The following is a 26,347-nucleotide window of genomic DNA, read 5'->3' on the forward strand; positions in this document are numbered from 1 at the left end:
CTTCTTTCTTTCTTTTTCTTTTTTTGAAGCTGGAGAGTTTTATATATAAGAGATGGAAATATTATATATGCAGTTAAAAAAAAATCAAACCCGTAACATCTTCATTAAGAAGTATGAGTCTTTATCACTTTAACAACCCTAGATTAACAATTTGATAAGTATTTGAGGATAAAATTCTTAATCCTTAATGATATTTTTTTCAATTGTAATTCATATAAATGATTCATCCCTAGTAGTGTTCTAAGTTATTTTTCTTAAATTTCTAGAGATGTACATGATTTTTATAAAAATTTGATTTGAAAAGCGATTGTTCAATGTAGAATTGATTGACACCACATATAATTAACTTTGATTCTAAGATTACTGAGTCAAATCAAAAGGTCAATTCAACATAATTTTTATTTAAATCAATTGGCACTCTGTTTTAAATAGATCTTAACTACACCATGAGAGCTAAAACCCACTCACATATCCCTGTTAGTCATTTTTAAACATTAAAAGTACTTGGTGCTAAGAACGAAAAGTATATATGTGTTAAAAAAGATTTTAGTTTAAATTTAAACTTTAGATTCTTGATAAACCCAAAATTCTCAATTAGAAAATATTGCATAGCATCAAAATCTCATATACTGAAAAGAGGGGCTGACTTCATTTTAGAGATATTTATTTTTAGAGCCCTTTGTATGCATTGAATCATGAGAACCCATGCTAACATCATTGCTTAGTTTTTAATTTTTTTTTCTAATAAATACTTAGATTTAAGATTTATGCTCTTTCTAGAACAATTAGAGAGAGAGAGAGAGAGATCAGTCTAGCTGTTGACAAGCTAGAGACAGTAGGGAGCATCTCCATCTCATGAAGTCATTGCGTGTGATCAGAAAAATGAATTTACTTTTCTTATTCCTTTCTGATTCTGAACAAAAGAAAAGGTTACACACATCTAGCCATCTAGGGGGTGTGTTTCGTGGAAAATTGATGATTTATCACAAGATGCATTTGAAAATGATACGGCAGCTAAGCTTGCAATCCTAAGGTGCTTCCTTAACATTCCCCTTTACTAGACTTTGAGCTTGATTCATCGAAAGTGATCATTAGAGGTTCTGTTTGGGTGTTCTCTTATTTTTAAGGGAGTAAAAAAAAAAGCTTTTAGTATGCTTGTACTACTTGGATAAGCAAACCCTAAAGGAATCCTCATTTATTAATTGTGCTAACAACCACCTTAGTCAAATACATGACCCCACCCTGCAACAAAAGCATGGTCTTTCTACTTCTTGGGCTTTAAAGGAAATCTTTGTTCATTACCCAAAAAAAAATCTTTGTTGCACTTTGTTCTCTGATTACTTGAACAGATTTATTGGCTATTGCACTTTGGTTTCATGATGTTTTCTATAGCTTTACTTGAGCAGAGAGTTCTGCAACATGGAAAACTGATATGTTTATTAAGAAAAACTCACATTCTTTTCTCATTCACATGTAAGGAGGCTAATTTTACTATTAAAGTATAAATTGCTCTGTTTCTGGTCTTCTGTTGCTTGGCATATATCACGACATAAAGAATTTGTACAAGGCAGGAAACACTCCCATAACCCAGAAACAGAAAAGAGGGCTGTGTGGCGTGTGGAGGAGCACACCACTATGGATGAAAGCTCATTCTCATGTACCATGCATGTGAATGTTCTAGTTGATACATATCAAGTAACAGAGCAGAGAAATTTGGACTTTGCATCTAATCAAAGATTAAAGAATTCTAAAACAGCCCACCTAAATGATTAATTTGCCTAAGACATTTGGTTTTCATATGACTTTCGTGTATCATGCATATATAGTGGAGCAGTCAAAGCAGGCAGCATAGATGACTTGGCCATTGATTGCTGCCGCCATTGGAATTGATCAATTTGAGCTAACTTGACTATGAAAATGTCATCCAAGTTCACTGATTCTTTTCTTTTTCTCTGATGGATAACAACTTCACTGAAAGATAAGAAGCACAAGTACATTAAAGTAGTATGATTAGCACTGAAAAAAGCGAAGTGTGACACAACTCATTGTTAAAAACAAACTCAACTTTACAGCCACTCCCCAACAGAGACATTTCTTAGGACTTTAGTTTCCAACATTTCTTTTTCTTGCAGCCAAACAGAAGCTAAGATTCTCCAAAATACCCCACCAGTAGGCTGTTAGGAGCTTGGTTGCCCAATGGAAACCTAAATATAGGAGCTTGGTTGCCCAAAGAAGACCTAAATTTTAACTGACATGAAAAAGGAGAATCCATTTCATTTCTTAACTTTCCTGCAACCACCATCTCTTAGGGGAAAGGAAATCTTAGTTTAATCTATCTCTAAAGCCAATAAGCATTAGGTTATTAATCAAAGTGAAACCTCACATGTTGGGCTAACAAATGGTCATATAAATGAATATCACTAGGCATTGATTATAGATGCCTTCCAGTTTACGTTGAGTCCAAAAATTTGTTATCAGTCTCCATCTACTTGGGTGGTTAAAATAAGCCAAATAATTGAATCTATGTGCTAAGAACTCTAAGTTGCTATGAAAAAGCCTACCCAAAAAAAAAAAATTTTTAAAACTAAAATAAAATAAAAATTGTTATGAAAAAGAATCAGATAAGAACAGCCATAGTTTTTCTGAATATTATCTAACAATATAATTTATGGTCCCAACTAACACCTTTGTGCATGAGCAGCCAACCTAAGAACTGGGTCAGGATGAAAGACTAAAAGATGTGGTCAAGTGAACTGTAATATCATTTAAGCTTACTGAGTAATTACGATAATTAAAATGCAGAACAAGCCATTATAAGCAAAACTTATGCTTAGTTTACTATTTTTATTAGTTAAACCCTGATTGGGTTAGATTAGAGTGAGAGCATTAACCGAGCTGTTTATAAGCTAGGCCAAGAAATTTCCTTCCCCGACATAGAACCATTTATCTCAGCTTCCAAGTTCCAACCACCAACTTAATGAATATGATGACCCCTCCCTTACCAATAACTTCTCTTCATGAACTCTATCCACAACATGGACCCACAGATGGAGAATTTGAAAAAGGGATTGAGAGCACACACACATGCCAAGCTTGCGAAAAATGGGAATGAATCATACACCATATTTCCAGCAACAAATGTAGCTCCAAGGTTTAGAAACTTGGAACCAAGTACAGGATCAGCCTCATGTAGAATTGAATTCATAACAGTCAGGTCTAATAAACTCTCAAGTCAAATTGGCAAATTCAACTGCTGTTGATCTGATTTTAAGAAAAACTGGGTAGGTATTATCTCATTCCCAGCTGAACCAAGGGCTGAACCAACACTTAGAGAAGGTAGTAAAAGGTCCGTCAGAATTGTACAGAAGTTATTAGCTTCTGCAGACAGACTGACAACTATTAATTAATGTATACTGAAAATGTATCAACAGGAAATGAAAAAAAAAAGGGGGGAGATGCTCCCTCTCATTCTATGAAGAAGTTACACCAGGGGTTGCACAGGGTTTCAATAAGATTTGATCAGTTAAACTCATGCTGTATTGGTCAAGATCAAGGGTTAGTGCAAGTGATGGTTTTGTAATTGGATACAATGTGTGGTAGTAAAACAGATCGACCAACTCAGATATGTAATCAAATATTCAGGCAACATATTACACACAATTCAATTGCATTTTCTACAGCAACTACAGACTGAAAAAGAGAATATTGTACTTGTATTGATCCAAACCAATGCAAACAGTACAGACAATTGCGTGCCAATAAACATTCTCAACCAGATCAGAACTAAACCACTTCCCTATGCGATGCTGTAAAACTGAATCATTTCACAAGATTTGGAAATGACATCTGCAAGGATCACAAAAAGTGGCTGGATTAGCAAATATCAAACATCTATAGCACCATACAAATAATATAGGGAAAAATAATGTTTGACTGGTCAAGTGATGCCTGAACCCAGACTCAGAAGCATGTGAAATTACCACTCCAACCCCAAGAAGAAGAAGAAAATCTCATCTAGGTTGATGCCCCCGATGCTGATACAAAGGTCATGCGACCAAGAAGCAATCTCTTTCCCACAGATACACATCACGCATACACACAAATATAATGGTAATCCTATTCCATCTAAAGGTGAGCAGTTTGCATAGAACAGGCATCAATTAAGCAAAATCAGAGAATGCCACTACTAGTAAAAATGAAGTTCATCAACGTCTCATTCATCCCCTAACAAAAAAGAAAAAAAGTTAATCCACTTCTCATAAATTTGCTCCCTCTGAAATGCTACACACCCTTCATGCAAAAATTATCCCAGAAAAGCTTTTCCAAGTACCACACGGGCCAGATTTTGTTTTGGGTAAAACATATGGACTAAAATAGCTAGCACAAAAGAAGAAGTGTGCTGCAAGGAATGTCATATTGGGGAAAAAATTATTCGTATGTTGCTGTCTTACTTTCAGTAATTCTTTTGGGGTAATCACCATGAATTTTTCAACCGAGTACCCATTTGTCTTCAGAAAAGGAAGTCGTTCATGAGGATACATATAATGCTCATTGTTAAAACTGACAGACTATATCCTTTGCATCTAATCCCTAATGCAACCCACTTTAACCGAAAAAATACTGTGCTTTCAGTAAATGACAAATCAACAAAGGGCAAAAAAGAATAAAAATGCCGAAAGTGATGTAGAAGCTGAATTTTGGGTGGTGCAGAAACAACAAACAAACAAAATTACTCTAGCTGAAAATAAGAATGCTGAGATGGATGGGGGTGTAACGATATAATTTAAGGAATGACCACCTATAAAGGAAGAAAATAAGGATGCTGAGATGGAAGAAATTTAAAAGTGGCTTGATTATGTTGAGAAGAATTTATTTAAGATAGCATAGACATATAAAGATCTATAAATGCATGGGTAAGGACTGATACGACAAAATTGGATCTAAAATAGCAAGAGGGGCAAGAACGACTCCTGGAGAAGCAATGAGAAAAAACACGCATAAATTGGGGTATGCATGGTTCTACATATAAGAGTTAAACGCCAATAAGACTAACCACACTCAGCTGGGACTAGTAAAATTCCATGTGCATGTGCACATATATGACGGTACAAAAGATTTTTAGATAGAGAAGGCAAGTAATAGATCTCATGTATATGACTTGGTAATTAATTAATTTCAGATTTGCATACATAATTACTAATATATCTCATAATACTTTGTATATAATTCACATAAAGTTCAAACATCTGGTAATACTTATCAAAATTAGGTTGGCCCAGCTTTCAACCAGATAAACTCATCCCAAGTCATACTCGTAGGAAACCATTAGTTATAGGGTTGTTGGATATATCATAAAGGCAAATAATATTTCGTACTATAAAGTGGGGTAGCAAGTGACAATGAAATAAAGTGAACACAAAAAATTGTTTAAAATTGTGATGTATTTGAAAATGTGAATCACATGAGGTGTTTTAAAAGTATTTCCTTTCATTTTTGTCCTTCTAGTGAATTATAACTACTTCGTTCATTAGCACATTATGCATGACTGAGAACAATAAATAATCATACAAAATCCGCATAAATAATTGGGAATGTTTGTGATTATTGTCATTTTTTATGGTTACGTTTCTATGGTTATCTTTCTTTAAAGAATAAGTTTGAGATAATGGAGGCAATTGAAACGATACTAACATTTAATAAGAAGAAAATTTTAGGTAATTTATTTTTTCTAATTTCATAACAATGAGAACTAAATTAGACTATTTATTTTTCATGAATTAATTATTATCAAAATCTTTCAGTTTCAATATACATATTAGGAGGTTTTTTAGATTTTCTTTTTATTAATTTATTAGAATTAATTGTAAACTAAAGTTATAATTTTGCAATTGTTGTGGAGTAAAGTTGTACTGTAATTAGGTATTATTTTTTCCTCTTCCATTGAGGAGTAAGTATTTGTTTTTTTTATCTTCCATTGTAATGTGCAAATAAATTATCCCATCTCCTATAATTGAGGAGGGAATAACTGATTAGTTAAATTAAACATAACAACAAGAAATGGAAAAAACCTATCAAGAAGCATTTAGGGGTTAAAAAATCTAATTGACATACGAGAAAGAAAGTGTTTATCAAGTAATTATGTATTATCAAAAATGGGGTTGCAATTAATTTGATTATTATTATTATTATATCATGAAACTATATTACAATCTTGGATATTCTTTTTTATTGTATGCAAATTGAATGTGTTAGAAAACAAGCATTAAATAATCAAAACAACAGCTGAACTAGAACAAAGAAAAGAGAGAAGAAGAAGAGAAGAGAGATGAGGAACCAGTAGAAGAGGCTTGTGATTCTTGCTTAAGAGTCTAGAATCACAGAGCCCTTTTATTTATAGCTTCTAATGAATCTAATACAACTTGATAGACAAGTAATTGTCCTCTAGAAAAAGGAAACAAAGAATTACAACTTTAGTAACTTCCTAGCTTCTAAAATAGAAATTTCTGAAAATAGAAACTACCACCAAAATAGAAACTATGCTTTCTAAAAACTCCCAAAACTTACGTAGCAAGACTCCAACATTAGAAATAGAAAGTAGAGTAGCATCACTAACATCATACAAACAGATTTTACTGTTCACGTGAACAGTACCGTGAACAGTAAATATCATACTTTATTGTTCACGTGAACAGTAAATATCATACTTTACTGTTCACGTGAACAGTACCATGAACAGTAAATATTTCAAAGTTGCATATACTTCAACAGAATGGTTAAGGACTTTTAAGGAAGTGAAAATGTAGCATTTCTCTTGAGTTCATGCTTTTATAATAGTAATAATATGATAAGGTTTAATTGAGTTATGCTGAATTGTGTCTTGAATTTCATCTCTTTCATCTTTCAACTTATGAAATTCAAGTATCAATTCACCAAAGCTTGACCAGAGTGACTAATAACCCAACACACCATGAAATGAAGGCCAAATGATCTCTAGTATCCTCTCTCATGTTTCCTCAACCCATTTACGAGGGATAAGGTTTAGTAGAGCTAAGTCATGCATGCTAAGAACAAAGACAGAACAAGCATATATGGTTTGAGATAGGCATGCAGTCCAGTATTAACCACTAGATTCAAAGAGGATTCACACAGATGAGTCATCAATCATCTACATTGGATCTTTGAAAGAAAGAAGAAAGGAAAAAAAAACTGACAATAAGATAAGAGTTTTGGATGTGAAAACCGCTGTGTGATGTTTGGGTGTACTAATCTGATGCCACCCAAGCATTTAAGGTGGAATCATTGAAGACAAAGATGGTATGTAGATTGGAAGAAAGTAATGGACGACAGGCATCCCCAAGTTGAAGCCAGGTCGTCTGTAAAGTTGAAAGATTGAAGAGCAGAAAAACTACATCAACTTCGAAAATATTTTAAGAAAAATTATTAGAAATCTTAATATAATTGTCCTTGTAATCTTAATGTACATGAGTTACTAGTCATTGTCTTCCATACAAAGTGACGTATGACTGCACCTAGAAGAGAAATTGAAGAAAATGTTTCTCATATCCCCACCTAGCAGAAGTGAAAGTTAATACTAGAAGCATCATTTGATGGGAAATTCAGAAAAGAAACAATATTATACGTACCCCAGCAGGCCCCTTCCTTGCCACGATCTCGGTGTCACAGTCAAGTTAATTTGTGCACCCTGCCTCATAACTACCAAAGAGACTGGACGACCTTGATTTGACTGGGCTTCAGAAGCAAGCCTTTGTAGCAAACTATCACCAGGCCCAACATTGCCAAATCTCATAATCCGATCACCAAGTTGTAAACCATCTTCAGCAGCTGGGGAACCATCAGTGATTTCATCAACTAATGCAAAGGGTACACTGACAAACATATCCACGTCCATGGTGCTTGCAGTATTTTCTGGAAGAACATCAGATGAAGAAGCAGATGGAACAGAACTGGCATCATCTGAGGCTTGAATAGATCCCTCTCCTTTGACATGCATATCATAGACAGAAAAATTCGGGTCAATTTGGTTAGTTACAAAACTTTATTATTTTGTACATATCAAACGTCTTAGGTAATTCAGAAGATGCCATGAGTAGACAAGTGAACAAGATTACAGATGAAGGTAAATTTTTGACAGTTCCAGAGTTCAGCAGTCTGATTAATTAAGAAATCATGTCCAGCAGGAATAAAGTTCCTATCTATACACATAGTAACACCATGGTTTCAGTCTTCAAAGAATATCCATGCACTGATACTACCTGCAACCATAACCACATCTATAGCTATTGACCTTTCCTGTTTCAGGAATTTAATATTGAAATGGTACCTGGTCTTTCAGTTGCTATTGTTTGGAGTCAATAGAGAAGGAATACATGAGCTCATTCCTTAAATTCCCAAGGAAATTTAAGTGGTGTTTGTACCCATCATATCGAACAATGTTGTCTGCTGGTTCTGTTGAGTTGAAACGAAGAAGATTACTTCTCCTTTTATTATTAGCTAACAGTTCAAGTTCTTTATGAAAGCTCTTCTAATCCTTAGTTTCTCTTTTGTTTCTTCTCTTTACTATAGTTTCCAAGAATCCCCAAAATTTAAAAAATTGCCCCCAGACTTCCTGTTTCGTGGCGAATCCCCCCCCCCTGTAAAGCTACCAAGGAGACCTTAACTGCATGGTGGATTTACAGAATTGCCACCCCACCATTAAATTGATTTAGAAAGAAATTGTTTTCATATAGGGTTCTGCAGTGACGTTCCACATGCCAGAATGCGGACACCAAATAGACTGAAAACTAAATAAACTTTAAAGTATTACCAATTAAGACACAAGAACAGATAGTCTAAAAATAGCAATATTAACAGGATTATGATTTAAGGTATGGGTTGACTCTGTTGTATGGGTAGAGACAACTTAAAGGTATTACCAATTCCTGTCTCCAAGAGACTACTATGGGCCTAATAAAAGTTCAATCTATAGAGTATAGAACAAGAACCTACAAAATATGGAGCAAGGGTATGTTTGCAGCAAACATATAAAGTAGTTAAAGGTCTGAGTCATTCGCTAATGACAAATACTTCACAAGATAAATTACTATTGCCAACAAAACTTGTGTTATCCTGGAAAAGTAAAGAACACATGCACTATGGAAGTTACTTCTCCAGCGATATCTGAGTTGGACTCTACAAATTTGACACAAATACACGGGCAGAGATATCAGCTTGATCAACACACCTTCTCCTTTGACAGGCAAAGATGAATTATTCACAATCTTAGCAGAATGCAGAATTTGTATGTTTTCATTTATTTTATCTGTGATGTCCTCATGCTCATTACGCAGTTCTGCAAGGAAAAGAAGAAGAAAACTAGACCTGTCAGTACCCCAAAAAAAAAAAAAAAGCTGCAAAGAAGTCATAGACCAGATCTTCACAGGACAATGCATGAACAATACAGTTTTAGCAAATTAAAAAAAAAATACAGAATATGTAAATCATCCAGCACCAATTAATATCATTATACCCTCCGAGTAGAAGCAGAATAGCAGCTTAATTTTCATTTGCAAAATTAGAGCACCATGCCTATTTTCAATTTCCACAAATATTCATGTTTTGATCCTTTCTCCAAATGGTTATGTCGAGATCCAAGTGTTTACAACTACCACTGATGCAGTGCCTGGACACCATAGGAGCAAGAATCCCACTTAACCCAATAGAAGCTGAACCTTAGGTGCAACTGATGTATCCAGCCAGCGGCAGCCCAGGCAGGGCCAAAAGAGGGCTAAAGCCCCTAGCGTAATTCATAAACCAGGGGGGTAAATCTGTCTTTTACTGCACCCAGGACAAGTCTTAAGGGCTGGAATAGGTCCAGCTAGAGTTGTAGGTTACTATTTTGGTTTGAAATCCTAGTTAGATAAGAGTTTTGAGTTAAGTAAATTGTTTGGCAGTAGTTTCCTTTTTAAAACAAGGTCCTATTTTAATTTTGATTCAAAATAGGAAAGAGTTATTTCCCTTTACAAGAGTCTTGTTTGAGTAGAGTTTGTGTCAAATAAAGAAAAGAGTTATTAGAGTCTATAAATACCAATTTGGGTTGTAAGCATAGACAGTTTGGATGAATAAATTTTGTTTGATTACTTGACTGAGAGAGTCGTGGGGAACCCTAATGGAACCTGCAGCTGGTTTTGTGCTTCAGCCCTCAAATTTTCCCAAAGTTCTCTGCTCTTTGAGGCCTGCAATTGTAAGCGAGAAGCAGTTTTGGCTATTTGTTCAAGCCTTTTCTCCTTTCTGCTCCTGGTTCCCCTTCTAAAATCCAGAATTTTCTGCAAACCCTTTGCCTTTCTCTCGGTTCTGCTCTAAGTTGCCTAGGCAGCAGAGGTGGTGTTTTAAAGAGAGATCCTGAAGATTTTGTACCCCAAACCTAGGGTTACATCAGCAACACATTGTAATTCTGCTAAATTCTTTGAAGAGAGAGAGAGAGAGAGACACTAGTTTATGAGAAGCTACAAGAATACTTTGGATGGGCTAAAGTTGGCTTTGCACCAAACAAAACCCTATAAATTGGAGCTCATTTTTCTCACCTTAATTCACTTTTTGGATCCTAAATATCTAGCTAGCGAATCTCAAATTCTCAGGGGGCCAACTCCTGCAGGTATTTTCCTTGTACCTAAGGTATCCAATATAATCCTTTGTCTTCAACATTGTAGGTATACTAACAAAATAGTTGTTGGAGTTGCCATCAGTATAATGACAGCAGCATCTAAAAGTTCAAAGGTAGTGCCTGATGGGGCACACAATTTTACTGATAGAATACATTTAAAAGGCCCAGCACAGCCTGGCATTCCCTTAAGGACCTTAGGCATGTAATTCAAAAACTATTAAGGCATGTAATGGACAGAAAATAGGCTTTTGGGTGCTGTGCAAACATTGATGAACAGACTGAGAGTCCAATGTCCAGCTTCTGAGGAAGCTGACGGAAATGAACTGATGCATGAACCACAAAGTAATATTTGAGAAATATGGATCAACTTAAACTATTCAAAGTAAACTATGATCCAGTTGAATTATCAATCAATTGGAATTAACCGTGTTATTGATTCTCAGACGTTTCATGTCAGCCAGCACACCCACTTGTTCGGCTTCTGTTCACACAAAATATCAGCAGCCTTCAATGTCCAAGCATGTTCAAAATCTAGCTATGTGATAAATTTATTGGTGTAGTGTATGCAAACAACATGAAGCAACATATCTGGTTAGTTTCAAATCCAAAGTACACAAAAACTAGGACCAATAGAGATAATAGTCACCAATAAGTATTGCAATTAGGAAAGGAACAAGTAACATATCTTCAATATATATCTACAATACAACAATAAGCCTTGTCCCAACTAAATGGGGTCGGCTACATGCATTATTGCCTTCCAATCAGTTCTGTTTGAAGCCATGCTAGATACAAGGCTTAAACTATGCATATCCTTTCTCACCACTTCTCTTAAAGTTATCTTAGGTCTACCCCTAGTTCTTCTAATCCTATTCAATATGGATTATATCACTTCTCCGTATAGGGGCATTTATAGGTCTCCATTGAACGTAGCCATGCCACATCAAACAACTTTCTTGAAGCTTATCACTTATGGGAGCAACTCCCAAACCAACTCTAATATGATCATTCCTTATCTTATACTTCCTAGTTTTGTCACTCATCCATCTTAGCATCCTCATTTATGCTACATTGAGTTTATCTATATGATTCTTTTTAACAGCCCAACACTCTGCACCGTACATCATAATTGGTCCAACAACGGTCCTAAAAAATTTTCCTTTAAGCTTTAATGGAATACGCCGATCACACAAGATCATGGACGCCGCTCTCCACTTCATCCACCCTATTTTAATTCTTTGGAAAACATCATCCTCTATATCACCTCTTTTATTTATGATTGAATCTAGGTACCTAAAACAATCACTCCGAGGAATCTCCTTATCATCAAGTATCACCATTTCATCGTCTGCTCGATCATGACTAAAGTTACAAACTAGATATTTTGTCTTCGTTATACTTAGTTTAAAGACTCTTGATTCCAAAGTTGTTATCCATGATTCTAATTTGGTATTAATCCCCACTTGAGTCCCGTCAATCAACACAATATCATCAACAAAAAGTATACACCAGGGGACCTCATCTTGAATGTCTTTGGTTAATTCATCCATTACAAGTGCAAATAGATATGGGCTTAAAGTTAATCTTTGATGTAGCTCAACTGTAATTGGGAATTCATTACTTTGTCCCCCCCACTATTCTTACACTTGTCACCGAACTATCATACATATCATTAACTATATCTATATATTTACTTGCAATACTTCTTTTCTCTAGTACTTGCCAAGTTAACGCTCTAGGAACTCTAACATAAGCTTTTTCTAGGTCAATAAATACCATATGAAGATCTTTTATACATTCTCTATACCTTTCCATAAGTCTCCTAATTAGGTAAATAGCGTCCGTTGTAGATCTTCTCGGCATAAACCCAAATTATTCTCCATAATTGTAGTTAAGTGCCTCAAACAGATTTCAATTACTCTCCCATAATTTCACAGTATGGCTCATCAATTTAATGCCCCTATAGTTATTACAATTTTGAATATCTCCTTTATTTTTGTAAATTGGACCCACGATGTTTCTCCTCCATTCATCTGGCATTTTTCCTGTGCTCATAATCTTATTAAACAACTTAGTCAACCAAACTAATCCATGGGCTCCTAAGCTCCTCCATACTTCTATTGGGATTTCATCAGGACCTTGTGTCTTGCTGAGTTTCATCCTCCTTAGTGCTTCTTTTACTTCGGACATCGAAATTCTCCGTATATAAGTTTGAAAATTGAAGCCTTAGTGAATGGTGCAATCGTCCGAATTATAGGTGCTTGAAATATGCTCGTTTAGTAGACTAGAAAAATAGATTCCCATCTTTTATTAATGTCTTCATCACATATTAATACTTTACTATCTCTATTGTTAATACATCTAACATGGTCAAGATCTCTACTCTTCCTATCCCTCATCTTAGCTATGTTATAAATAGATTTTTTTTCCTTCCGTTGTGCCCAATTTATTGCATAACTCTTCATACTTCTTTTTCCTTGTTTTTCCCACAATTTTCTTAGTTTCACTTCTATCCAACCTATACCTTTGAAATCCTCAACATCCTTAGTTATTTGCAATACCAAAACTCTGAGAACAGGAATCGGCAATTCATCAAGGTCAGTTGTAGGCTAGTAGCTAACCCTCAGGTTAGCTTAAACAGCACAACTTTAAGAAGCATAGAAAATAATGCATGCAACAATAAGCACTCAGTTCAAATTACACGGACGCAGTATTGACTTAGTACCAGCGAGACGATGACGATCCGCCCGTACAGCCTGAATGTCAATGTCAGACCGAGGGAATCCCTGTAGAAAGAACAGAGCAAAACCTAAATATATAAATAAAAGAAAACAGGAAATTCATGGAAAAAACATGACATTTGTAGGAGAAAATGAACGGATTTGAAGTGTAAAGCATCTTGCCTCGCTATCAACGAGATTGCCTGAAATCCCAGGTCCTCCAGGTTGACAGAGACGAGCAATGATCTCGTTCATTTCCTTCTCCATGGCCTCCCTTAGTTCCATAAGAGACATCGTTTTCGCTTTCAGATTCATCGCCACCATTTCCGCTTCTAACTACTACTGTCAGCTCTGAAACGCAGCGCAATACTGTAACAATTCACGACTGAGAATTGGGAGTCTCGCGACAGGAAAGGAGCGCGAAAGTATTGGTAGGGAGGAGGGGACCTAGGGACAGGAAACCGGTTCGCCGACCGGGAGATTTTCTTTCCACTTTTATACTCATCTTCTAACTTATTTTTTTTTATTTTTTGGAAAACTGAGGTCGGCCTAGTCGGCATATCTAGACCTGTAAATGGATAGCCGAAATCCGCTTCCAAATTCGCATTCGTATTCGTTTAAGGGTATCCAAAATTTTTCTACCGGAAAATATTCATATCCGTCCGCTAAGTAACCGGATTTGGATTCGGATAATTGCTTATCGAATCGGATAATATCCGGATAGAACAAAGTATTCAACATTTTTTCATCTGAAAATGGATGATAATTGGATTCGGATACCAATTATCGGTAATCGAATAATCGAAAATTATCTTGTTAAAATAAAGTATTAAACAATTTTTTTTTTAAAAAAAAGGGCTAATAATCATATAGTTTATCAGATATCCGATAAAGTTTCGGATTCGAATTCAGATGTCTTCTCTAAATCTCTACCAGATTCGGATTCAGATATCGGTTTTGCTAATCGGGTTCGGATACTGGTGCATCCGAGTCGAATCCGATCCGCTTACAGAGGTCTAGGCATATCTCACAATACAATATGATATTGACCAATTGCAACTGATATAATGTAGCTAATATAATGCATGTGAGTTATCTCTCTATTAGACTACACTAAGATACATTGGCTAGTACGATACAATACTTGACACAAGGCGATACGTCTTTTAAAATCACCTGACCCTTACAATATTCGATACTTTCATAGGTCGTTTAATTGCATTAATATCATATTAAGTATTTTATATTTTAAAGTGATTGATTGTTTGTTTATATGGACTTTTATTGTTTTTGTGCCTTACGGAAGATTTGAGCTTTTGAATATAAAGTCAATAAAAGATATAGTTTGGAGTCGCATAGCCAAATTTTTTGATTAAAGAAACACTAAACCAGATCAAAGAACCAGGCCTAAAGCTCGAGGATTAGATTAAGTCCAAATTTGGAAGATTTTGGTAAAAAAAAAAATTCATTCAATAACCAAATATTTATTTCTCTTTTGTGATTGAAGATCTTGGGAAGAAGCTGAATTTTAAAACAACTCAAATGGAAACGACTGTACTGGCAAGAGGAAGAATGGAAATGAAACCTCTATAAGAATGAAGACACTTTTGGAAGATGTACATCACACATCACTACAAGAGAACTCATGGCTCTACAGAATGAAGAGACGGCACCATACATGCTTATGAATTTATATTTTGGGGTGCGAGGATATGACGTGAAACAGATTATCAAATTCTATAATGATGTCTACGGTGGTTTGGAATGGGTGGCTGAAACATTAGGACTGAAACGTAGAGCGGGGAATGCTCACTGTGCTGGTTCGGATAGTTCGTTAACCTGGAACGTATTTTATAAAATTGTCTCAAAAGTCCCTGAAAAAATTGAAAGACTTGGTATTCTGTTTGGACTTGATATTGATCCCAAGCCAATAGAAGCACCTCTGATTCTTTGTCTCTTTGTACCTGCTCCATTCATGCATCCTGTTAGTTGTGTATTATTCACCGTGCTTGTGGTTCTTGGCTTCACTAGAATGTGACCTACTTATCCTTGTTCCAATGGAATGCGCCTGGCTCTATGGTGATCTGGTTCTGTTTCGATTTAGATCTTCTTCATGGAGTTTTATCGACGACTTGAATATCTGGTGCTTTCTGAATGTAAATTCTAATATTCAGTTGTAAAATTTGTTCTTGTACCCTTAATTTGTAAAGAAAACTGCAGATTAATATTATACGTTAATTAAGATTTTTAGTCTATGAATTATTCATTATTACTTTTCGCCAGATCCATCAATATTTCATTTGCTTTGTCAATTTGCAATAGCAGCTCACAAGTAAATATAAATTGGTTTAATTTTCTGCCGCTGCATAATATGAAGAGGAAATTGTTAATTCCAACTGGTTCTGTAAGCCATGGTTATTCTGTATGATCTCTTCTGAGCTTTGTGGTTTAGAACCACGATAAAGGAAAGTAAATTTGCAGGAGTAAACTTATCCCCTTCCATCACCATTCGACCAAAATAGGAAAAGCTTCAGGAGAAACATTTTCTGCAACCACCTCTGAAGTAAAGCATGGAACTGCAAAGGGAACCTACTGCAAAGGAGTTTTGTCAAGACATTGCAGAAAAAGTAGAACCTACTACAAACTACTACAAAGGGAGTTTTATCTTCAAAACCACAAACATCGATCCTTTTAAAATGGATGAAGAGTACTGAAACCAAGTACAAAAACAGAAACTAAACAACCCTTAGCTGAGAAATCACAGTGTGTTCGAATAATCATCGAAGTAGCAAACAGAACTGGATTTCTAGCAGATGAGATATTCTGCAAAAATACGAAGCTGTTGAGAAACTACAAGAACACAATTAGAAAACCAGACTGCTTTTCAATTTTCTAGGGTTTTATAGAGCTATACACAGAGAGAACTAGATTTCGATCATTCGATCGATCAGAGATTAAAGGTCTAGGATTTGTGTCGCATACTTTCAGTCTTCAGATAATCGCTCTTCAATCTCCATCAGAAGGAGTCCATGCATGTGTTTGATTGATGGAGATACGTACAGGAAGAGAACGAGCTGAATTTTAAGAGAATACCTTGCTTCAGTCCAGCACAGGACCATCCAGCGGGACATTCTGGACTGTTGGATCAAAATCTCATATTCGACGGTTCAAAATTTTGCAGGACGGTCCTAACATGCGGATTTTATCAGAAAATGGATCGTTCAGGTGTCACATCATAGGCAAGGTTTAAAGTATCCCACGCTACCATACGATACTAGCCGATACGTATCCATATCTGACCCAATCGATACGATACATCTCGATACGTCTCTCCATTGAATTACACTAAACTACATTAGTCAAAGCGATACATTGCTCGATACAGGGCGATATGTCTCTCAAAATCACCTGACCGATACGATACTTGATACCGATACTTTAAACCTTGATCATAGGCGTCTATCCAGAGAGAAATGGACAGTTTATTTCCTTGTCAGAAATGAACCTGATATAATTATTTCATAAGTGAGTTCGTGTGAGATGAATGTGTAGGACCATTATTTTTTAACTCCTACTCGTCTGGGAGAGTGACTCGAGATCACCTCCTCGGCCGGGGGGGATTTTATTTGCTACAGTGCTTGCTGCGGGTTGCTATGACCACACCACATGTAAAAATTTAGATCTAACGGTCATAAGCCAAAATATAAGATAAGGGTGTAAATATTAAAATCTAAAATTACACCAAGACCTTTTAGTTTTCTAAATTTCAATCTTAACCCGTGATTCTATTGGTCAAAGGGAATTCCATGAGTTCCTAATTGTTTGAAAAAGGAAAACAACAAAATCAAGCTGAGTGATTACCTAAATTGATGGAACTCCTCCTTGTGTAAGGGTGTCAATTGCATATCGAAACCGTTTAACCGTAACAAACTGTGCCGTCTAAAACCACACTGTACTACACCGTTCAAAATTCGGTATGGTATATATCGAAATTGCATTTATTCGGTACAGTTCCGGTTTCAAATGCTCATACTTTCCGGTTTCAAATACTCATACTGTCAGTTTGGTACCGAAACCATACCGAATTGGTACCGTACCAAATTAAGAGATATTAGTGTAATTTTACAATTAAAATATTTTACTTTTACCCTATTCTTAATTAGATTTAGTTGCTTTGTCCTTCACTCATCTTCTTAGATTTACTTGCTTTGTCTCTGCTAATATTAAATTCTATCGATTGTTGGATCACAATTTCTTTAGGATCTTAATGAACTAATAACAAAAGTGGCATGGGTTCGTTCGTACCAAAATTGTACCGCACTATATACCATGTTTAAACCGTTTTTACAAATATCGAAATCATACCATATCATGTAAATTCGGTATAGTACAGTTCTGATTTTCATTTTTAGTTTTGTTAACTAAAACATTTAGTGGCTAAAGTGAAAGTTAAAAATAGCTAATCATGTAATTTTCATTAATACCTTTTGAGTGTTAACAAAATGAGTGACATGGGCGGAGCTTCTCTTTGGCAGCTATGTAGTCCCTCACATTTCTTTATATAAATTCATTCCAAACCATTTTTCTCTTTCTTTTTTTTAGGTCTTACGGTAAAAAAAAAAAAAAAAAAAAAACTTACATTTACAAGTTGTCAAGTTGTTAACTATGATAAGAACATCAAAGAGTAGTATAAATATTCTTCCTTTTACACAATATTCTTACATTCTTTTGTTTATTTTATTTGTAAGTGAACGAATTTATTATTTAGATTTTGAGGTTTTTTTTTTCACAAAAAGGGGCCAGAGGCCACAAAGAAAAGACTACATCGCCCAATTGCAAAAGGCATTACGCCTTATGAAAAGTTAGGCAGAAGGATCTCCATAAGGTCCCTAGGGGGATCCTAAAGGTAAACTTCATCCTCGTTAAGAGGCAAAGAGAGACATGATATCTAATCGACAACACTGTTGCTTCACGGTAAACATGTTTAATATTCACCCAAGCTCAAATAGCAACCAAGCTTCTCATCTCAAGAACCAACTGAGCAACTCTACCACTAGAATTCTGCCCAGGGGAGATGAATAGCACCATCGTACGGGAGTTTGATCCCACCATGAAAGAGCCAAATCCTTTCGCACACGCCCTAGATCAAACCTTCTTTGATGGCAACCAGTTCTGCTTCAAGAACAAATATCTTGGGTATAGATAAGTTTTTTACGCATGGGTCTTCTTAGTAGAGCAAAAACTAATGTTGGGTCCCCTTAGCGCAATAAATTACGTCCGATCTCTATAACAACTAACACCGTGTATAGAGTTAACCATTGGTTTGTACTGATGCTTTAATTTACCTATATTTTGCTGAAAAAATATCATTATCAATAATTTATTTATTTTTGTCAAATATGTGTGGGTCCCACAAAATATATGTAGGTCTATTATTTAATACAATAAAATAATTCATAGGTGGGACCCCCAATGGGTCTTATGAGGGCCCACCCAATATGTGTTTCGAAAAAGTATTGGTACTTCCCTAATCTGGATTTCCATTTTTCAGCCCTTTAATATTGAATCCTGGGTCCGCCCTGCGTCCTCTCTCTTTGCCTATCTAATTGATATAAAATGAACTCAGGTCACTCATACATATATAGATTCAGACACCAAATCAGCTCAAATTATGAATTATGCTAGTTAAATGGGTTGAGTTAACTCGAAGACGTCAAAACAGGTGTAAAAAAATTCAGATTTCATATCACTACGATTTTGATTTAAAAAGACTCTCAATTAACCCAATTATTCTAATGGAAGGGGTGTGTTTGATATATTTTGCAAACTCAGGGGAGGAAGTATGTATATTGTGCTCTTCGTAGAATGGTTTACTCCAAAATATACAGTTAATGAATATCAATTTAATATTTTAACAATGACAATGTTATCGATTATCTAGTATGCAAACTCATTTTGAAGCTGAGTTAAGAATCACGGAAGCAAAAAAAAAGCTCATTTGAGGGAATCTGTTGATCATTCTCCAACCCATTTGATCTATGGTATGCAATCCATATGTTCATTTTATGGTCTATGTTTCAAAAAAGAGAAGCTCTATTGAGAAAATCTGCTGCTTCTGCGCGATAAACATAGGGATCTTTCTCTTTTATATCGTGCAGCTGGCTCCGATCTACTCCTCGGAGAATCAGAATCAGACACTTGGACCGATCTTTCCCGATTTTGGTGAATCGAATCTGTTTAATTTAAAAAAAGAAAATCTAACTGTTTAATAATTATGTATGTAATTATAAAAGATCAAATTAAGACCAATTGACAGGTTTATCAGCTTATTGAAATGTGAAGGATTTCACTAATCCAACAACCATATCCCTTACGTGATGATATAAATAAAAGGAATTTGAGGTATCCATTATATCCAAAACCTTTTGATGCCAAAACAGTGGTTAGGAAAAGAGTATGAATTGCCAAAACTTTTCATTTCAGGCCCTCGTTCGTCACAATCCGAGTGTGCAACGTCTTATTGAGTTAGGAAAACTTGAAACAGTTATAGTATGTATTTTAGTTGATCAAAATATCCCTTAAATTGATATTATCCGTTCATAAAACCCAAGAACTACCAACCCCACGCAAGCGCCACCCAGAGAGCCTCAAGTCAAAACCCAAAAGTTGCATTGTGTCTATTATATTATATTATATATTATATTGTTATGTTATGTTTTTTCATTGGGCTAAACAACTCCTAATTTTTAACAATAGTTGCAACTTTTTAACTAATATTCCCTTACCTCACAAGTTATGTATCTATACAAATAGTCACCTCTCTTGTTTTTTCCCTATAAATATTATTCATAGCAATAAAAATCGATGCCTCTTCTTATCAACTGTTTTCCTCAAAATAGGAGGACATGATCCCAAGAGAGATTGCTACATCTATATTTCCTTAAAAGTTCTTATCCATTCAATTTGCATACAATAATAAATAATATCCAATATCATAATTTTATTTCACGACATATTAATAATCAATATTAATTGCAAATATATAAAACAATGAAATTTCAGAATTTGGATAATCAATAATTCATGGAAAATAAATAGTTTAATTTAGTTCATTACCGAAATTTACTTCTTATTATATGTTTGTAGCATTTCAATTGTCCCCAATATCTCAAGCTTATTATTTAAAGAAAAACGACCAGAGAAACATTACCATAAAAAAAATGACAAAAACTACAAACATTCAATTATCTACGAGGATTTTGTATGGTTATTTATTGTTCTCAATCATGCATAATGTGTTAATGATAAAGTAGTTTTAATTCACTAGAAAAAAAAATCAAATGACATACTCTTAAAACACCTCATGTGATTCACAATTTTTAATAAACATCTTTACTGCATTTTCATTCACTATTTCACATAATAGGTCGAAGTGTTATTTGCCTTTAGGATATGTCCAATAACTTTATAACTAATGGTTACCTAGGAGTATGACTTAAAATGAGTTTATCTGGTTGAGTGTTGGTCTAATCTAATTTTGACAAGTATAATAAAATATAGAACTTTGTGTAAATTATCAACAAAGTATTATGGAACCAATTAGCAATTGTGTACACAATCAAAAACTAGTTAGTTAACAAGTCATATATATGAGATAAATCACTCGACTCCTCTATCTGAATTTTTTTCTGTATTCTCATATATGGCTGCAAGGACATATATAAGTGGAGTTTTTATTTAATATATATACTAATTATCACTTATTAAAGAAATAATTTCCGGGAAAAAAAAAATTGGTATTCACTAAAACGCACTCTAACTTCAAGTATTGTGCCTCTTGAACACCTTCTTATTCCACCATTTTATAGAGTTTTGCACCTGCAAATTTAAGTGACCTAATAATCCATTGTAATTATAAGTTTTTTTTTAATTTTTTTAATTTTTTGGAACTGAGGTTCATCCGGGCCAGCTTGCGCGCACCACGATTTACTTCCTCAAGGGGGTAGCTTTAATATTAATGCCGCCGAGTGGGTGCGAACCCAAGACCCCCCCTAGGGAAGTTGAGTGGACCAAAACACCCCTCAAGTTGTTTAATGCATATGATATTATCAAAATACATAATATACCCTTTTTTTTAATCAACCATGTATGTGGATTTCCCTTCACTCACCTTCTTTCTTCACCCTACCGAACCATCATGTGGTAAATTTAAATTGTTTTAGTTCAACTTCAAAATAATCATATATTGTTAGGACAAAAATTTGTGTAGAATTTTTGTTTTAAAATAAAATAATATTATAATATATAAGTTTCAAAACATTAAAACTCTATCTCCTTAGTTTTGTTTTAGGACTCTTATTTATTCTTATTCTATAGGACTCTTCTAGATCCACGACCCATGTCCCAAGTCCCAATTCCTATCATAGACACTTAATATTATTTATATAATATTATAGTGCCCCATGACTGGTTAGACTAGGGTCTACAGACCACTACCACAACCACGCTTGACTTAGTCCAACTCGGTGCATGCGCATGATCCACACTTAGCTCTCAACCGGCATACACCCTACTTAGGAGCTATATATGGAGGCACTATAATATTATATAAATAATATTAAGTACCTATGATGGGACTTTGGACTTGGGACGTGGGTCGTGGATCCAGAAAACCCGATTTTGAGTTTTGCAGTAGGGAGGTGACTAATCATACAGTCACAACTCTCTGAATATGACCTTACGTACATATGTAGCTCTCTGAAGGTGTCCATATGAGCCTATAAATAGAGGTGAAGCTCTGAACAAAGGACTCACTCGGTTTTTGGTGAAAAAACAGAAATTCGAATTCTAGAGTTAGAAAAAATTCCATTTTGTTTTCTTCATTCTGGTGCTGTGTATTACCTTCGTATCTCCTTTGCAAGTAGATTCTGTTGGAGTGCTGCCTTCAGATCTAGGAGTTGTTATAGCTTAGAGGTGAGAACGTCAAAGTCAAACGTTTCAAATACGTTAAGGAAAAGTATTGTACGTACACTTCAACTCACCCTATTCGAGTTCGTGCTGATTTTCCTTCGTTTCTTCTACTACATTCGGGTAAGTGATTCTGACATAAAGTATACTTTATATATTCGTTTCTCCTTGATTCTGTTATTGATCTGTCTATACTGTGCCTCTGGTTTTCTGGCTTTAACAATTTGCACCTAAAAAGACAAAAAGAATAATGCATGGTTGGTAGAATGGTAAGATCTATATTTTTGAGTGAAGAGGTCATGGGTTTGATTCTTGTGGACGACAAAGCTCCATGCGCGCACCTGATCTAAATAAACCTCATACACAAAAAAAAAAAAAAAAAAAAAGAGAATAACCATATGTAGGAGATCACTAGTTCTTCAAGTCATTACTATTGTAAGTCTTGGAAGATCGTAGCTTTTACACACTGCAAATCCTTGTTTACAGTCATACGTGGATGAAGTAATCATGAACTGTGGGCCAGTTATGAAATTCTTCTAATGCAAAAATCCTAATGAATTGTGTCATCTCCTAACGTTGAAGCAATCAAACTGACCCGACCCGGATGCATGCATCAAAATAAAGGGGAAAATGATACATTTTTGTGTGGTTTCTTTTGACTTCCACGAGTTCTGCAGAAGAGTTTCTCAGCTTGAATTTTTCAACCCATAGGAATTAACAATTCCTCGGCCAACTTTTTTTTTTTTTTTTTTGGTAGGATTCCTCGGCCAACTTGAAAGTTGAAACAAACCAATTAAAAAATGTGAAAAAGAAACCGACAAAAATTAACGGAATTAGATTGGAATAGCAAAAAATCAAATCTGAAGTCGCTCTTTACGTCTATTCTCTCTTTTCCTCTCTCTTATCGAATATCGATCTCTGTTTTGGTTTTAGTATTTTATTTTACCTTAAAAATCTCTATTGTGTAGATGGAAACGATGGGAGCCAAGAAAGACTTAGAAGAAAGAAGAAGTCGATAGAATTGAATCCATTCATTCTCTACCACTAAAGACGAATTTTAGTTTTATTAAAAGAGAGGAAGACTTAAACCTATTATCTTAAATTAAGAGATTTATGTTTTAGATGGAAGGCCAATTTTATTAAAAAATAAGGGGACCTAAATTTAATTTATTACACTTAAGGTACCCACCATTAGTTTATACCTACTAAGAGCCTTTCTTTCTTTCATTTTTTTTGAGAGGGGGGGAAGATTATAAAGAACATAAAGCACATGTGTATGTATCAAAACCGATTTCACATGTTTACATGTATCAATCACTGCAGCAACATTGCCGCTGCAATGCATCCCAACCTATTCCAATTGAATTCTATCGTGTGAACCATTTTTATTAATAAAATTATATTACAACGAAGGGATACACATCAATCCGTTGTAGTCTAGTTGGTTAGGATACTCGGCTCTCACCCGAGAGACCCGGGTTCAAGTCCCGGCAACGGAATTTTTTTCCGTAATTTTCGGTTCGATATAACGGTGCCGACCCTAAACCAGGCTGACATGGTCATGGGCATTTCTGGTGGTCCTTCTGTCCTTCAGGTATTGCTAGACGAGCCAACCACAGGTTTAGGGTGTGTTTTTTTTTTTAGGGTCCTTTGATCCCCTGTTTTTGTAATAAAAAAAAAAAAGAGATAAATTAGAGAGGTACTTTAGCAAGGAGCTAATTCAAGCCATTCAGTTTCGGCTAACGGGCTGGCCCGAACTAGCCCAAAACCGTTCAGACTTTGCCCCTAGCCAAACAAATCCTATTAAAGTTTGGTTTGGGCCAATTAGGACTATAACCCAACCCGCCTTGATTAACCCGAACCAGACCATGTCAAGATTAATTATTTTGTAATCCAAACCTACCCTTAGGGTTAAAAAAAATGAACTGAGATTGGGTCGGGCTCACTACAAGCTTGGACCAAGCCTGGTCAACAGGATTTTTTTGACAGCTTAAGAATAAACAGATATATGTTGAATTCCAAAACCGATCTAACATTCAAAATGTAAAGTCTTCATATAGAACTTTTGCCTTACCAGCCAAGATTTTCTTTGTCTTTTATGTTTTATTTTGGGTCTTTTCCATGCCAAATGATGATATATAATTGATGTAAAATTGAATCATTTTCCATATACAAAAGCTAAAGAAGCTTTACTATTCAAGCAAAGAAAAGTAAACCATTCTTCATATAGAATTATTGACCTTACGAGACTCCATTTTTGTTTTCTTTTTAGGTCTTCATGTTCGTTGTCCCCGTTTTTGTTTTCTATCCATTTCAAAATTGTGATGTTGAAATTAGTGACTTTATGCATCCTTATTGACAAGGCATCAACTGACCTTTCCAACATTTGAAAAGAAAATATCAGTTTTATATTATATTATATAAAAATTAATTGTATTATGGTTGAACATTATACAATTAAAATATATTGTTTTCGCGGAGTTTTGTCATTTTCTTTGTTATTGACAAAAAAAAAAAAAAATCAATACAGTGCTTTGAGGTTTTTTATCTAATTTTTCTTATTTTAATTTATTTTTTATTTATTATGTAATCCATGACAAATTATGCCATTCAAATTCTTTATCAATTGGGTCTTTTTCATTGCTTAGACTAGCCTGAACTTCTTTTGACAAGGCATCTAGGAGCCATGTTTGAAATTATAAAGATTATGACGAAGACAATTTTTCTTTTTAAATTATAATATATTATCTTGATTAGATCATTGTCATGAAAGAATAAGAACAAACATGTAGATCATGGTCATGAAAGAATAAGAACAAGCATGTTGCAGGTTGGCTTGGCCAATCTTAAGTAACACATTTACACATTCATATCAGATCAAAATTAAAGTCATTCAATTATTTTTTTTTACAACTATTAATAAAAAATGTATTCAAATTATCTCAATCCAAATGAAGAGTTGAATTTTCAAATACGCTTGAGAACACTTTAATGAACCCCAAGAAGTTGACTCAGTTGACAAAGACCAACACGTCATAAAAGGTTGAGAGTTTAAATCTTTCTTGAACCGGGATTTCATCCCTATATAGAAGAATCCCTCATATATGCAAGCTATTGTTATATATATGTAAAAAACAAAAACAACATAAAATAAAATAAAATCTAAAGATATGCTATTGTCAGGCTCATCACACAATCTTTGGATTGGAACCATGGTTTTAGAAGTGGATGACGCAGGTAAATGTGTCCGATACCTATCAATTATTCTTGGTAATTGTTGCAAGCTTCATGGGTAGCACCAACTGGTTAATTTGTCACCCATGGATAACAAATCTACCGACCCAAAGAAATAGATAGCATAGTCACATTCATAGCATTGAAGAAGAATGTTGCATTTAATTAATTGGGGAAACATTGTCTTCCAAATATAACATCATGAGTAAACAAAAATAATTTTCAGTATAAAATAAATAACAATTGAATCCAATATAAAAGCATTGTTTTCTGGATCTACATTTGTTATGGTATGCACAAACAAATATAAACGATTAAAGAGCATTTGTGTTCATCGATATGAATGAGAAATATATTGTTATTATGTGTAATGATGATGCATATATAGTGTGATCGTCAAACGATGTTAGACCATGCATTTTACCCTAATTTAAGCAAGAAGAAGACACGAGACATTGATTACGGAGTTCGGTTCTTTCGAACCTACGTCTCCGGGACTCTAGATAGAATCCGATCTACTGTGATTTTAGAAATTATAGATAACAGGGGAAAAATGAAAGGTACAGAAGTAACCGCATATGGCAACCATTTGAGCTCAAATCACCAATGAGTTTTCCTCTTCACGTGATGAGCGAAAGCCCTCTAGAATCTCCTCAAAGAACAGATTACAGAAGGAGATTCAAACGACTAGTAATGATCCAGTCTTCACCGAATCACCCTCAAGAAAGCCATCGAGTGTTCCCATTCCTTCACTGAGCAAATAAAG

The 26,347-nt window shown here is 34.9% G+C and overlaps 1 protein-coding gene and 1 non-coding gene across 2 annotated transcripts; one reads left to right on the top strand and one right to left on the bottom strand.

Moving 5' to 3' along the window:
* Positions 1-2,621: 2,621 nt before the first annotated feature.
* LOC149025415 (26S proteasome regulatory subunit) lies at positions 2,622-13,852 on the bottom strand. The gene is made up of 5 exons (XM_089145649.1): positions 13,564-13,852; positions 13,386-13,446; positions 9,242-9,349; positions 7,644-7,998; positions 2,622-3,846 (listed from the first exon to the last, which is right to left on the bottom strand). The coding sequence occupies exons 1-5, from the start codon at positions 13,702-13,704 to the stop codon at positions 3,825-3,827; spliced, it is 687 nt and encodes a 228-aa protein (XP_089001775.1). The 5' UTR covers positions 13,705-13,852; the 3' UTR covers positions 2,622-3,824.
* A 9,921-nt stretch (positions 13,853-23,773) lies between these two features.
* Positions 23,774-23,846, top strand: TRNAE-CUC (transfer RNA glutamic acid (anticodon CUC)). Its single transcript has one exon. It is a non-coding gene; the product is annotated as a tRNA-Glu (tRNA).
* The last annotated feature ends 2,501 nt before the right edge of the window (positions 23,847-26,347 follow it).

Source organism: Hakea prostrata, chromosome 2 (genome assembly GCF_041222555.1).
Source record: "Hakea prostrata isolate BN-2017 chromosome 2, UWA_Hpros_2, whole genome shotgun sequence".
NCBI lineage: Eukaryota > Viridiplantae > Streptophyta > Magnoliopsida > Proteales > Proteaceae > Hakea > Hakea prostrata.

What these genes read in the sequence shown, in the direction of transcription:
- LOC149025415 (XM_089145649.1), bottom strand. Translation starts at nt 13,704, where the DNA reads ATGGTGGCGATGAATCTGAAAGCGAAAACGATGTCTCTTATGGAACTA. An exon ending in TTTGCCTGTCAAAGGAGAAG is followed by an intron (nt 7,999 to 9,241) that starts GTGTGTTGATCA and finishes TGCATGTCAAAG; the next exon opens with GAGAGGGATCTATTCAAGCC. An exon ending in CAAGGAAGGGGCCTGCTGGG is followed by an intron (nt 3,847 to 7,643) that starts GTACGTATAATA and finishes TGATCCTTGCAG; the next exon opens with ATGTCATTTCCAAATCTTGT.